General features: G+C 37.9%; 1 protein-coding gene across 37 annotated transcripts in view; it reads left to right on the forward strand.

Moving 5' to 3' along the window:
• LOC118276673 (ryanodine receptor) overlaps positions 1-12599 on the forward strand; it is a 186386-nt gene that overhangs the window by 172945 nt on the left and 842 nt on the right. For 26 of the 37 annotated variants that reach the window (XM_050699832.1, XM_050699830.1, XM_050699833.1 and 23 more), the window contains 14 exons: positions 239-357; positions 2432-2528; positions 3004-3135; positions 3516-3609; positions 4891-5046; positions 5692-5785; positions 6754-6905; positions 7316-7446; positions 8222-8380; positions 8863-9070; positions 9532-9663; positions 10400-10556; positions 11162-11271; positions 12277-12379. In XM_050699832.1, the coding sequence (XP_050555789.1) occupies positions 239-357; positions 2432-2528; positions 3004-3135; positions 3516-3609; positions 4891-5046; positions 5692-5785; positions 6754-6905; positions 7316-7446; positions 8222-8380; positions 8863-9070; positions 9532-9663; positions 10400-10556; positions 11162-11271; positions 12277-12379 (1844 nt within the window). The remainder of the gene's footprint in view (positions 1-238; positions 358-2431; positions 2529-3003; positions 3136-3515; positions 3610-4890; positions 5047-5691; positions 5786-6753; positions 6906-7315; positions 7447-8221; positions 8381-8862; positions 9071-9531; positions 9664-10399; positions 10557-11161; positions 11272-12276; positions 12380-12599) is intronic. The other 11 variants (XM_050699838.1, XM_050699840.1, XM_050699852.1 and 8 more) reach the window with 1 other exon arrangement.

Here is a 12599-nt window from a genome sequence, read left to right on the forward strand (position 1 = left end):
ATCGTCTGTTTAAAAGACAGATAACAGTGTGTGTACTCAGATTTTAAAAGAATACAATCATGTTAACCACAAAAGTTTCCAAATTGTAGTAAACCGTGCTTGGTTGAAGGTCAAAGATAAATTATTCCTCTATCTTAAATCCAAAACAAAAATACGGAGTATAATTTCAATCCAACCTTTCAAACACCTCTGTCAAACCAAACAAATAACTCTAAACATTTAAATTTAAAACCTCTAGGTACATATTCGGCGTCCTACTCGGTCTGATGAGAGGTCCGCAGACGGACGAACCCCCACCCGAACCGACGGAGGAGGAGAAAATCGGTCAGTTGAGACACAGGTTGCTAGCCACACAAAGTAAGAACACGAACAGGTATACACACGAGTGCCGCTTCGCACTAGATGCGTTTGGTCACTACGGTTATGTTAATAGAGCTTATTTTCTCTTGTTATCGTCATTATCATTATTTGTACTGTCATTATCATTATATGCACTGTCATTATTATCAACATCGCTATTATCATCATTATCACTATCATAATGATTATTTCTATTATTATAATAAATAAATCAAATCAAATCGTCATCACCATCGCTATTGGAATAATCGCCGTTATTATCATTACTGTGGCGACACATGACTAGAGACAGATGACAGAAGTCGCATATAGACGATTGTTGAATAAATCAACAATGCTACATCGCACATTTGAAGTTTACATGCGAATAAACATGGATAGAAAATCCCAACAAACAGTTGGCCAGAAAGCCCGGCAGGCAGGATCACCTCGCCTAGTCGGAAGATCCTCCTTTTGATAGGGAACTTTACTCTCTGTTCCCTAAAATTACAATTACTGACATTATCATAATCATTATATTACTGTCATTATCATTATTTAACCAACGTAACCTATAATCATCAGCATCTACTCATATCCATCCTCTATTGTCCATAAACATTATCTCATCAAAATCTACTAGCAACCAAATCGCAAAAATCATTTATTTACCAGCCATAAATTAACTTTCGGTAGCAATTCTTCTGTTTCTTTTAGTTAAATTCACGTAGAAATCAATCAAAGTAGTTATCAAAGTTATTAGTTGTTTCCTTTTATCCTATTATCTATTCTTTTTTTTAATTATAGCGTAACCTAATAGTGACCAAACGCATCAACAAAACTCGACAATTAATCGCCAAACGCAGGTTTTAACAATATAATGTAACAAAAACATAACGATTTCAAAATTAATTTGTTCTTAATTGTATTATTGGCATTAATTTTATTAATTATTATAACAAAACAATTGTGTAACAAATCTGCTTTTGGATAACAAGAGGTAAGATAACAATGTTTAAGGTGATAGTTTAAGAGCCAGTGACAGTAAATATATTTTTATCTTGTTTTTCTAAAAATCAAAATCAATTCAAAATAGCTTTATTTGCTGAACAAAGTTGCAGTATATGCAGTGACTAAGGTGTTATTTGTTTAAGTTACATATATATTTATAGTAAAAAAGTGATCAAATATTATAAGCAATAGGGAAATGTAATTATAGTTTGTTACTAAAGTTGATTTGATTATTTCATGTTGTATATTTGCAACGAAATTCATTTCAAACAGTTTTCCGATATTTGGATCTGGCTCTTAAACTTTAATTATATATTTTTTTTTTCCTAATGGGACATTTTTAAGATGAATCGTTTATGTTGTGATATGCTTAACAATACGTGCTTATTGGTGTAAAATGTCAATATTGTGGCTGTCAAATGTTAATGTTGTTTTTTTAACATTACGCCCATCTTTCCCAGATACTTTTGTTAGCCGTGGTTAATAGAACTATATACTTATTTGTCATTTTCAATATTTAAATATAAATTTTATATTTATTTGTTTATCCTAAGACACTCGATCATAATATTATATCTTCATCATCATCGGCCAGAAGACGTCCACTGCTGAACAAAGTCCTCCCCTTTAGTCCTCCACGTAGAACGACAAGCCGCCACCTGCATCCACTGGCTCCCCGCCACTCTGACGATGTCGTCGGTCCACCTAGTGGGAGGTCTGCCCACGTTACGTCTTCCAATCCGCGGTCGCCACTCGATCACTTTCCTAGCCCAGCGGCCATCAATCCTTGCCCATTGCCACTTCAATAAATAAATATTATCTACATAATAAAAAATAATAATAATTGCAGGTGTATGGAACCTTTCAAAACTCCATTCGAGTTAGATTTTTCTAAATTATAGATAAGTAGTCCATTCGCTCTATGAGTTGTGAATCATCACACACGTTCAAACATGAAACTTCTTACATGGACTGCCAATTTAATTAAGGGTCGGTTCATATATGACGTAAAATACCTCAAATCAAATCACGTTACCGCAAATTGAATGTATGATACGATTCTGTATATCTGCTACGCCAGGTTCTCGACATCTACCAGCGTTACCACCAGCTGACGACACTGGGCAGATGCAGGTCTCCGCGTTCGGACTGGATATCACCAAAGAAGACAATGGACAGTAAGTTGACTTTTAACCCTTAGTAAGCTTGATTTCCACTGCAGAATAGCAATGAGCGCGAAATGTTTAAGCGAAACGCATTCTTGTTATACTAAATAGGTTTATATTTCTACCAACAAAGAATTAGTCACTTGATTTCTAGAGCAAGCTCATTTGAAAAATTAAAATAAAGACGCACGGTTGGTACGGTGGCTGGGCAACCGGCTGCCACACAACGTGTAGCGGGTTCGATTCCCGCACGGAACAACTCTTTGTGTGATCTACAAATTGTTATTTCGGGTCTGGATGTCATGTGTATAATTATGAACTTGTAGGTATGTATGTAAACGTACCTACGACACAGGAGATATATCGTAGCGTGGGGTAAAGTTAAAAAAAAACGAATACCTCAATTACACTGCCCCACCTAAAATTCTCACCTCAAACCTTTCAACCAATAACTTTAATTTTCTAATTAAAAATATCAAATGACCAGGATACAGGTAAAACCGCACGAGTCACCGAGCACATCAACGCCATCTTCCGGCGAGGAGGCTGAAGTATCTCCTGATGAGAGCGCTGACCATCCTGAGGAGCAGAGACCACCGTCACTCATTGATCTATTAGGGTAAGTAGTATATCTTACTTACCTACTTATTCTATTGGACTAGCGGCCCAGAGTGGACCTTGGTATTATTGGTCTCCGATATTAGATTTCATATCCCCTGTATGAGTTTCTTCCTCATTCTTCTCCATTCGAAGCTACACTTTGGAACGAGCAATAAGCTTCACTGAGGGACACACTGACAGACTATAATTTATTTCTTTATTTGTTGACATTTAAAAGGTGCCTATTTATGTTTTAAATGGAATAAATAATTTGACTTTGACTTTGGAGTTTGCATACTCCAATTTAAATTAAAACATATCTCTATTAATTGGAATAAATTCTTTGACTTTCAATATCTTGATATAAATAAACATGACTCTCTTATTTCTGATCAACAGAGGAGAACAAGCGAAGAAGCAAGCTCAAGAACGTATGGAGGCGCAGGCTGCCCAACAAGCCGCCATGTCCGCCATCGAAGCTGAGAGCAAAAAGGTAAAGCAGCTTAATTCAGGACATGTCATAACCAAGTTAATAATATGACTCTATGACATGTCATGACTCTACATATAGTCATGACATCATAACATAATGAAGATAATAATAAACTACATTACATGTCATAACATGGCTAATAATAAACTTCATGAAATATCGTAACGAAGTTAATAATAAAGTCATGACATGTTATAACGAAGCTAATAATAAAATTCATGACGTGTCATAACGGAGTTAATAATAAAATAGTATTCCGAATATTTAATTTTATCTTTTGTTCATTAAGTCGGCCTAATTAATTAAGTTAATTCATACTCATCACCATCACAAAACCAAAACATAAGATACGCCGTATGTTATTAAAAACAATACAAATTAAAAGTATATATATTTTTACTTTGCCATACAATTGCTATAATATAGTTCATATGTCGCACCATTATGACCAACAAAGAAGACTACTTAAAGAACAAATAAACTAAAAAAAAACCATTATCTGATAGTCTTAAGGCATAATACAAAGTACTCATTTAGCTTCCACATTCAATTCATGCATTAATGTAAGCTTATTTAGATTAACGCAAAATTAACTGAGTCATTCATTCTACCATTTTTGCCATTCAACGCAGCTTGGACGTTCCAAATCATTTTTGAGGCCGAAAAAGGTAAATTGTGAATATTTTCTTAAGAATTTGAACCTAATTTATTTGGTATTTCCTAGTCTTCTCCGGTCTTTTCTTCTGGTCTACTTAATAGACTTTATTAGTAAAAGTTTTCTGTATGTAAGTATTTACTTAGTGATAAAAAATAAAGTATTTTTTTTACTGACTTAAAAAAGGAGGTTCTCAGTTTGACCTGTGTGTATGTTTGTGCGCGATTATCTCGCTTTTGGCTAGACTGATTTACTGCCCTTTAACACGTGTTTATAAAACACATATAAATAAAAATCACAGTCTATTGCAATCTGGGTAAGCTTTACTGGCTCCAGCTCGAAGAGAAGGAGTAGGAACGGGGTGGTTTTTAGTCAGTAAGAGTCTGACACTTCCTCTCGCCTCACCTAAGGCGGAAGAAGTCATTGGATGATTTTCCCCCTCTCCACACTTAATAGGCAGGATTGGAAATGGAATTACACCAGCAAAAAGAAAAGTCCTAGGAATTCTTCTTTAGTATCTACCACTTCTCTTTTCTTCTATTTGTAATCCCTATAAATCTTTTACCCGTCTCAACATCTTTAACAATTCTATTCCTCTCACTAAAATCCTCTTATTCTTCTTGCAGGCAGTGCAGGGTCCGGCTCCGTCAGCATTGTCACAAGTGGACCTCTCGCAGTACACGAGGCGCGCGGTCTCCTTCTTGGCTCGAAACTTCTACAACTTGAAATACGTCGCGCTCGTCTTAGCTTTCTGTATTAACTTCGTGCTGCTGTTCTATAAGGTAAGTGGATTTGAAAAGTAGATTTGAAAAGACTTGCTAATGTCAAGTTATTAGATTATAGGAACTTACTCCTCCTTAAGGTAAACGTCCACAGACCTGTATCGTACGCATCACACGCATTCCTCGGTACGCATCACATGTAAGCATTGCTGATGATGATCCGTACGATGCGGATCAGTGGACGCAGTTGTATGAGTTTTTATACAAGACAAACTAAAACCTGTTGAGTGCGATGCGTACGATGCGGGCCTGTGGACGTTTACCTAAAATGTGCGTTTATTTTTGGTTCTCCTGGACGCTGGAGTCCGGATACTTGACTTTAATGCTGTGGGAATATCCTAGGAGCCTCCTTTCAAACAAAAAAAGAATTTTTGATATCGATTTACTCATGCGGACGATTTTCCACAACAGCGCTTGAACTACTTTCACAATAGCATTTTCATGTAAGGTGTAATATTTTTTATATATATCACGTTGTTATAGGACATAGGGTAATTTTGTATGGACTGTGATCTTTATACTTTGTAAATAAATAAATAAATAAAAATAAGCTAGCTTAATTTCTAGTTACCACAAGCTTCAACATAGTTGAATCGGAACAAACATAAAAAGACTAACTGATGATGATGTGATGATGTCTCCCAGGTGTCTACGTTGGACGCGGAAGGCGGCGAGGGTTCTGGTATCGGTGACATCATCGCTGGATCTGGGTCGGGATCGGGATCCGGCAGTGGAGATGGTAAACAACTTTTATTTATGCTTACTTTAAGAGTTAAAAATGTGCTCCCCGAAAAGGTGGTTGTGCTCTCGGTTCAGTTTAATTTTCAATCTTACCACTTACTTTATAGAAATCAAAATCCAATAGACATACTGTCTACCTTTATAATAACTATCGTGAGACATACTAAATTAACAAAAAATCACGAATTACTCACACACATTAATGAGAAAGGCACATTAACGTCGCAAGGTCTGCGAACGCTGCTCATGAGCAAGGCTCGGAACCGGTTTAAAAATACCGGTTAATACCGGTTTATATCGGGTTTCCTCCGAACTTTTCTTAAGAAAGTGCACATTTAAAGAACTTTATTTTAACCTAAATTAACCGGTTTATTCGACGAGGGGCATGTCGGTACACGCGTTGAAATATTATTATTGAATATAATCTGAACAGCGCGCGGCGTTTCTTTGATGTGCGTCGTATTAACCGGTTTTTATTGCTCTAAACCGTTTAATCCGAAAAAACCTTTATGAAAATACTGTTCCAAATACCGGTTTAAAAAAACCGGTTTCGCGAACGAAACCCAATGTAAAGTCTTTGCGCACAAGTTCATAATAACGGTTTGAAAATTTAACCGGTATCCGAGCCTTGCTCATGAGAAAGAGTCCCTCTGTGACTCGAAACTAGTAGAGCTTTTCTTCATTAATGTACGTGACTAAATCGTGGTTTTTAGTTAATACGTTCTATCTCTTTCTCAATATCTTCTATCTCTTTCTCAATATCTTCTATCTCTTTCTCAATATCTTCTATCTCTTTCTCAATATCTTCTGTCTCTTTCTCAATACCTTCTGTCTCTTTCTCAATATCTTCTATCCCTTTCTCAATATCTTCTATCTCTTTCCCAATATTATTGAGAAAGAAATATAAGGATATTTCTTTCTCAATACCGTCTATCTCTTTCTAAATACCCTCTATCTCTTCCTCAGGCGGTAGCGGCGAGTCAGGCGAGGACGACGATGCACTAGAAGTGGTGCACATAGACGAAGACTTCTTCTACATGGAGCATGTTATCAAGGTGGCTGCAGTACTGCACTCCATCGTGTCGCTCGCTATACTCATCGGGTACTACCATCTCAAGGTGGGTTTCAAAATTAAATATTATGTACCTGTATATTGCAACACACACCCTTGCACCTCTTCATCTCTACGTAATACTTGACTTGACATCACTATGTGTACGTAATACTTGACTTGACATTACTTGACTGCCTCGTTGGTCGAGTGGTCGCAAGTCCGATTGCCGAACAAGGGGTCCCGGCCAAGGTCAAGACCAAACTATTACTGGGCTTTTTTCGGTTTTTCGAAAATTTCTCAGTAGTAGCACAGAGTCTGGAATTGTGCCCGGTAAAGGGCAATCGGGTTACTCCATATTACATGAAACTTATAACACAAATGGTGTAAAGTGCGTGTACGGCATTACGTGTAGTAATGTGCACCTCTGCCGACCCCTTTGGGAATAACAGGCGTGACGTTGCTTGTGTATTCCAGGTGCCACTAGCTATCTTCAAGCGCGAGAAGGAGATTGCTCGTAAATTGGAGTTCGACGGTCTCTACATCGCTGAACAGCCGGAAGACGACGACCTGAAGAGCCACTGGGACAAACTTGTTATATCTGCCAAGTTAGTACATTTATATTATTTACTAGCTGCTTCCGCGCGGTTTTACCCGCTCTGCTCGGTTCCTATTGATAGTAGCGTGATGTTTTATAGCCTATAACCTTCCTCGATAAATGCACTATCCAACACAAAAAGAATTATTCAAATCGGACCAGTAGTTCTGGAGATTAGCGCGTTCAAACAAACAAACAAACTCTTCAGCTTTATAATATTAGTATAGATTTATTTAGCTCTTCATAAACATAAATATGTGCTTAATGCCGTAATTAAGTGCTTTTGGGTGATACAGATACAAACCAGTGGTAGATGCACGGAGTCAAATTCAGAAAAGCTAAAATCACCTGATGGTAAGCAATCGCCGCCACCCATGGACACCCGAAACACCAGAGTACAAGTGCGTTGCCGGCCTTTTGGGGGTTAGGAATATAACCCATTGGCTGCCGAAACGTGGAGCCGCGCGAGAGACGATGTATTTTCTATTGTGTCTTATATACCGCATACGAGAGGTTAGGTTAACACATTGAACGCCGTGGTGGTCACCGGTGACCGTCGTTAGCGGAGGATTTGCCTTCAACAGTTTTCTATTAAGGGTTGTTGGGAAATCGGAGATTGGGAAGGGGGAGTAATCGGACCTCCAGTAACCTCACTCACACAACGCAAGCATTGTTTTACCTCGGTTTTCTGCTCGGCCGTGGTATCACTCCGGTCGGGCCGGTCCATTCGTACCGAAGCATGGCTCTCCCACACTCTAAAATAACCTAAATGAAAATATTTCCAGATCGTTCCCGGTTAACTATTGGGACAAGTTTGTGAAGAAGAAGGTCCGTGCCAAGTATTCGGAGACTTACGACTTCGACTCCATCTCCAACATGCTCGGCATGGAGAAGACTTCCTTCTCCGCGCAAGAAGAGGAAGGCAGCAAGGGACTGATTCACTAGTGAGTATTATTTTCGAGAATAGAATAGAGTAGAATACAATTTTATTATAACTTTCGTGAGACATACTAAATAATTATGTATTATGTTATCGACTTACACATGTAACTGTTTGACGAGGAACTCGACTGAGGTCCAGCGCGTCCCAGGGACATGAATCCCGCCCGTCTTGGATCGCGCAACGAAATAAATCAGAAAATATTATTAGAGGAGAAGAAAAAGAAAGAATATACTTGTGTGTGGCAACGGTCTTGCTATTTTCAAAACGAGATTTTTTTTTAGAATACGTTTTTGCCGGCTCTCACTACTAACGAGCAAACGGATCCCCTAATAACACCCGCAACACCAGAGAAGTTACAAGTGCGTTGCCAGCCTTTTAGGGGTTAGGGATTTCAGTATGGGGATTTAGGGGGATTTGAGAATTTAGGATTTGGGAAAATGTGTGGTGATTAAAAATATCATAATAAATTTTCTTTTTTTACAGCATAATTAATATAGACTGGCGCTACCAAGTATGGAAGGCGGGAGTGACGATCACAGACAACTCCTTCCTCTACTCTCTGTGGTACTTCTCCTTCTCCGTGATGGGCAACTTCAACAATTTCTTCTTCGCGGCCCATCTGCTAGATGTCGCTGTTGGCTTCAAGACCTTGAGGACCATTCTCCAGTCCGTCACGCATAATGGAAAACAGGTAATTTTAGAGAGCTTTAACTATTACTACGTCTTATTATGAGAAAAATAATTTAAAATTAAAAACTAGATTTTATGCAACTACTTAAATGCGTATACAATATTTTTACTCAATCGGTTGAAGACATCTGTAAATGCACTTATAGTATCTTATTATTACAATATTATAACACCTAAAAATATTGTATCGAATTTGGAGTACATTTTTCAGAAAATAACATTGATAATAAATGTTACATTATGTTCGTTAAAGAAATTTTTCTTTATTGATTTCTAAACTTTAATTTGTTATCTGATTTTTGGGAGGTCAGACTCAAAAAAATGACTGAATGGCCTGGAAAATTTTGAGTTAACCGCCACGTCGATCACCAGTGCCTTCAACAGTTTTCTTTGGGCCGTTAATGCTATAAATAGACCAAAATTTTAAGCAAAAATTTACACAATATTTCTTTACCTCCCCAGCTGGTCCTGACGGTGATGTTGCTTACCATCATCGTGTACATCTACACGGTGATCGCGTTCAACTTCTTCCGCAAGTTCTACGTGCAGGAGGAAGATGACGAGGTCAACAGGAACTGCCACGACATGCTCACCGTGAGTGCTGCTTATCCTACTTTTATAATCTTTATTTATTTACAGGACTTTTATCTGAAGATATGCCAGTCCTATTGATACAAATTAAGATTGACAATCCCTTTAGATAGTTAGAATTTAAAGTGATAATAACAGTAAAAAAATATTAATATAAAATTAAATAAAAGATACTCGTAGAATAGTCAGAAAGTTCATGCAAATAGAAGACAATGAGATTAATCACCAAACGACACCCACAAAGACCTAACCCTACTCACCACGCCTGTATTTACTTGGCCTCGGCCCGTAAATATGAATGAAACTATCTTGAAAAAATATTAATCCTATTATTTGGAACGTAATATCAATAATAGGGATGATGATGGGGTAAGAAAATTAGAAATCTATTTAGTCCGTCAGTTAGGTAATGAAAAAATATTAGACACGTATTTTTTTATTATGTCATGTAAGACAACAATACTTAGATAAAACGAATCAAAGTCTAGGAGTGGGAGCAAATACGTAATTTCTACGTATAAAACGTACCTACAAGTGACGTCACACTATATTTCAAATCAATATATCTTCGAAAGTATTTGTTTCCCAAAGAAAATAAAAAATACGTGTCTAATGTTCTATAATAATCTACAAGACGGACATTAAAATAAACATTATTCATCTATCCTATGTTTTACTTTTACATTTAGAACTTTTGGAACTATGTCATATTAATTTTGTCCACATTTTCTCCCCCCAGTGCTTCGTGTTCAACCTGTACAAGGGCGTGCGCGCCGGCGGCGGTATCGGCGACGAGCTGGAGCCCCCCGACGGGGACGACTCCGAGGTCTACCGCATCATCTTCGACATCACCTTCTTCTTCTTCATCATCGTCATTCTGCTGGCTATCCTGCAGGGTACGTAGTCATCTGTAGTCGGAGACAGTCCACTGCTGGACTTGCACCAAGATTTACTGACGGACAATTCAATTTGACGTTTCAAAAGGGCCTGATAAAGGATTGTTTTATGGTATAAACCGGTAAACGAGTAGACGGATCACCTGATGGTAAGCAATCGCCGCCGCCCATGGACTCCCGAAACATCAAAGGCGTTACAAGTGCGTTGCTGGCCTTTTGGGGGATAAGAATTAAATGCTACCCCACCATATTCAACACTAAAATAAAATTAAATACGGTAAAACGAGGTGAATATAATTCGCTTGTGCTAATGCTTGACTACAATCGCACCTGATGGTAAGTAGTGATGTAATCGTTGATGGTGAGGCGCACTAGTTTCTTAAGAGCTTAATCAATCTAGACTTGAAGACACCCACAGACACCCACCCCAGATACAGAAGAGGGGTGAATAAATGTTGGGAAATTGTTCTAACATCTATTCACCCCATTCCTGTATCTATTTACCCCTCGATTTCTATTCACCCCGTTTTACGGTACCAAATAAAAATTAAACTCTAATAACTTACCATAAAGTTCAAATTCTCACCAACACTATATTGTCACAGGTTTGATCATCGACGCGTTCGGAGAGCTGCGTGACCAGCTGGAGTCGGTGAAGGAGGACATGGAGTCCAACTGCTTCATATGTGGCATCAATAAAGACTATTTTGATAAAGTAAGTTCATACAACTGCTTCATATGTGGCATCAATAAAGACTATTTTGATAAAGTAAGTTCATACACATTGATTTATTTATTTATTACTATGTTTGTTCTTTACATATCTCGGGACCACAGGGTCCCGGACCTTTGGAAGGCGTACGAGGGGCCGAAGCTAACTCGCAGAGGCCCGTTGAACAATTTTAATTTAAATGTAACGGGACATCAGCCGGCGATTATTCCTGTATGCATTATGAAAGTGCACCAAAAGACAATCCCCGGCTGATGCAGGACTATTGTGAGATATGATAAAAAGAAATGATAGGATTATGGGTGTGGGTGGCTATGGAATAGTTAACCGGTTAACTATGGAATACTAGGGCCCCTGCCCTTGACCAATATTGATACATACGGATAAACAGGCAGGGGGTGACTAGCAAACTCAATTACTGGGCCCCCGAAAACGGCCGCTAGCATGTAGCGACAAGGGGGCAACATACGTTGAGCTGCTTGAGGAAGGAGTACTATTAAGGCACGTCAACAGAATAAACACTAACAGTAATAATGAAAAAAAAAAATAACAGGATGAATATGATTATATTGTTTTGTTTATTTTGTATTGTGCACTTTCGAGGATGCTCGACTACTTTCAAGTTATATCGGGGCTCGTAAGAATGAGCTACATGGGTAGACAATGATATCGCGTAGCTAATTTGTTTTAAATAATATTTTTTCTTTCTTTTTAATGCTTCATATTCAAATATTATTCAAAATTATTTAAATGACAAAATGACCTTGATTTGTTGACGACTAGCGCAATGGTAAGATGCAATACATACCGTGGGTCTGATTCCTTTTTAAAACAACTATACAATACCAGAATATCAGATACTGAGTGTAAAATGCAGCCACTAACACCAGCCCCATCAAGAAGTCATAAAAAGCTGTCACCATCAAAAATCTTTTTTGTAATATTTTGTGTCTATCATAGTTCAGTGGTTAAATCTCCGGTTGTCCCCAGGTACCGCACGGGTTCGACACTCACGTCCAGCGAGAGCATAATCTAGCGAACTACATGTTCTTCCTTATGCATCTCATCAATAAACCCGATACGGAGTATACAGGTACGATATTTTAGTTGTTATTTTAATTATAGTTGTTTGATTCCTGTCTAAAACAAATTTTATGTTAATTCTAGTCTATTTTTAATCCCTAAAACATAAGTAAGGCGTACATATTTTATGTAGCACCCACTTTTGATTTTATGGATCCAGATATGATTTTAAACTACTCTGCTCCGTTTTGGGATTTTGTATTTAAGCCCCATTAAAACTATACCTGACC

This window comes from Spodoptera frugiperda, chromosome 17 (genome assembly GCF_023101765.2).
Source record: "Spodoptera frugiperda isolate SF20-4 chromosome 17, AGI-APGP_CSIRO_Sfru_2.0, whole genome shotgun sequence".
NCBI classification, from domain to species: domain Eukaryota; kingdom Metazoa; phylum Arthropoda; class Insecta; order Lepidoptera; family Noctuidae; genus Spodoptera; species Spodoptera frugiperda.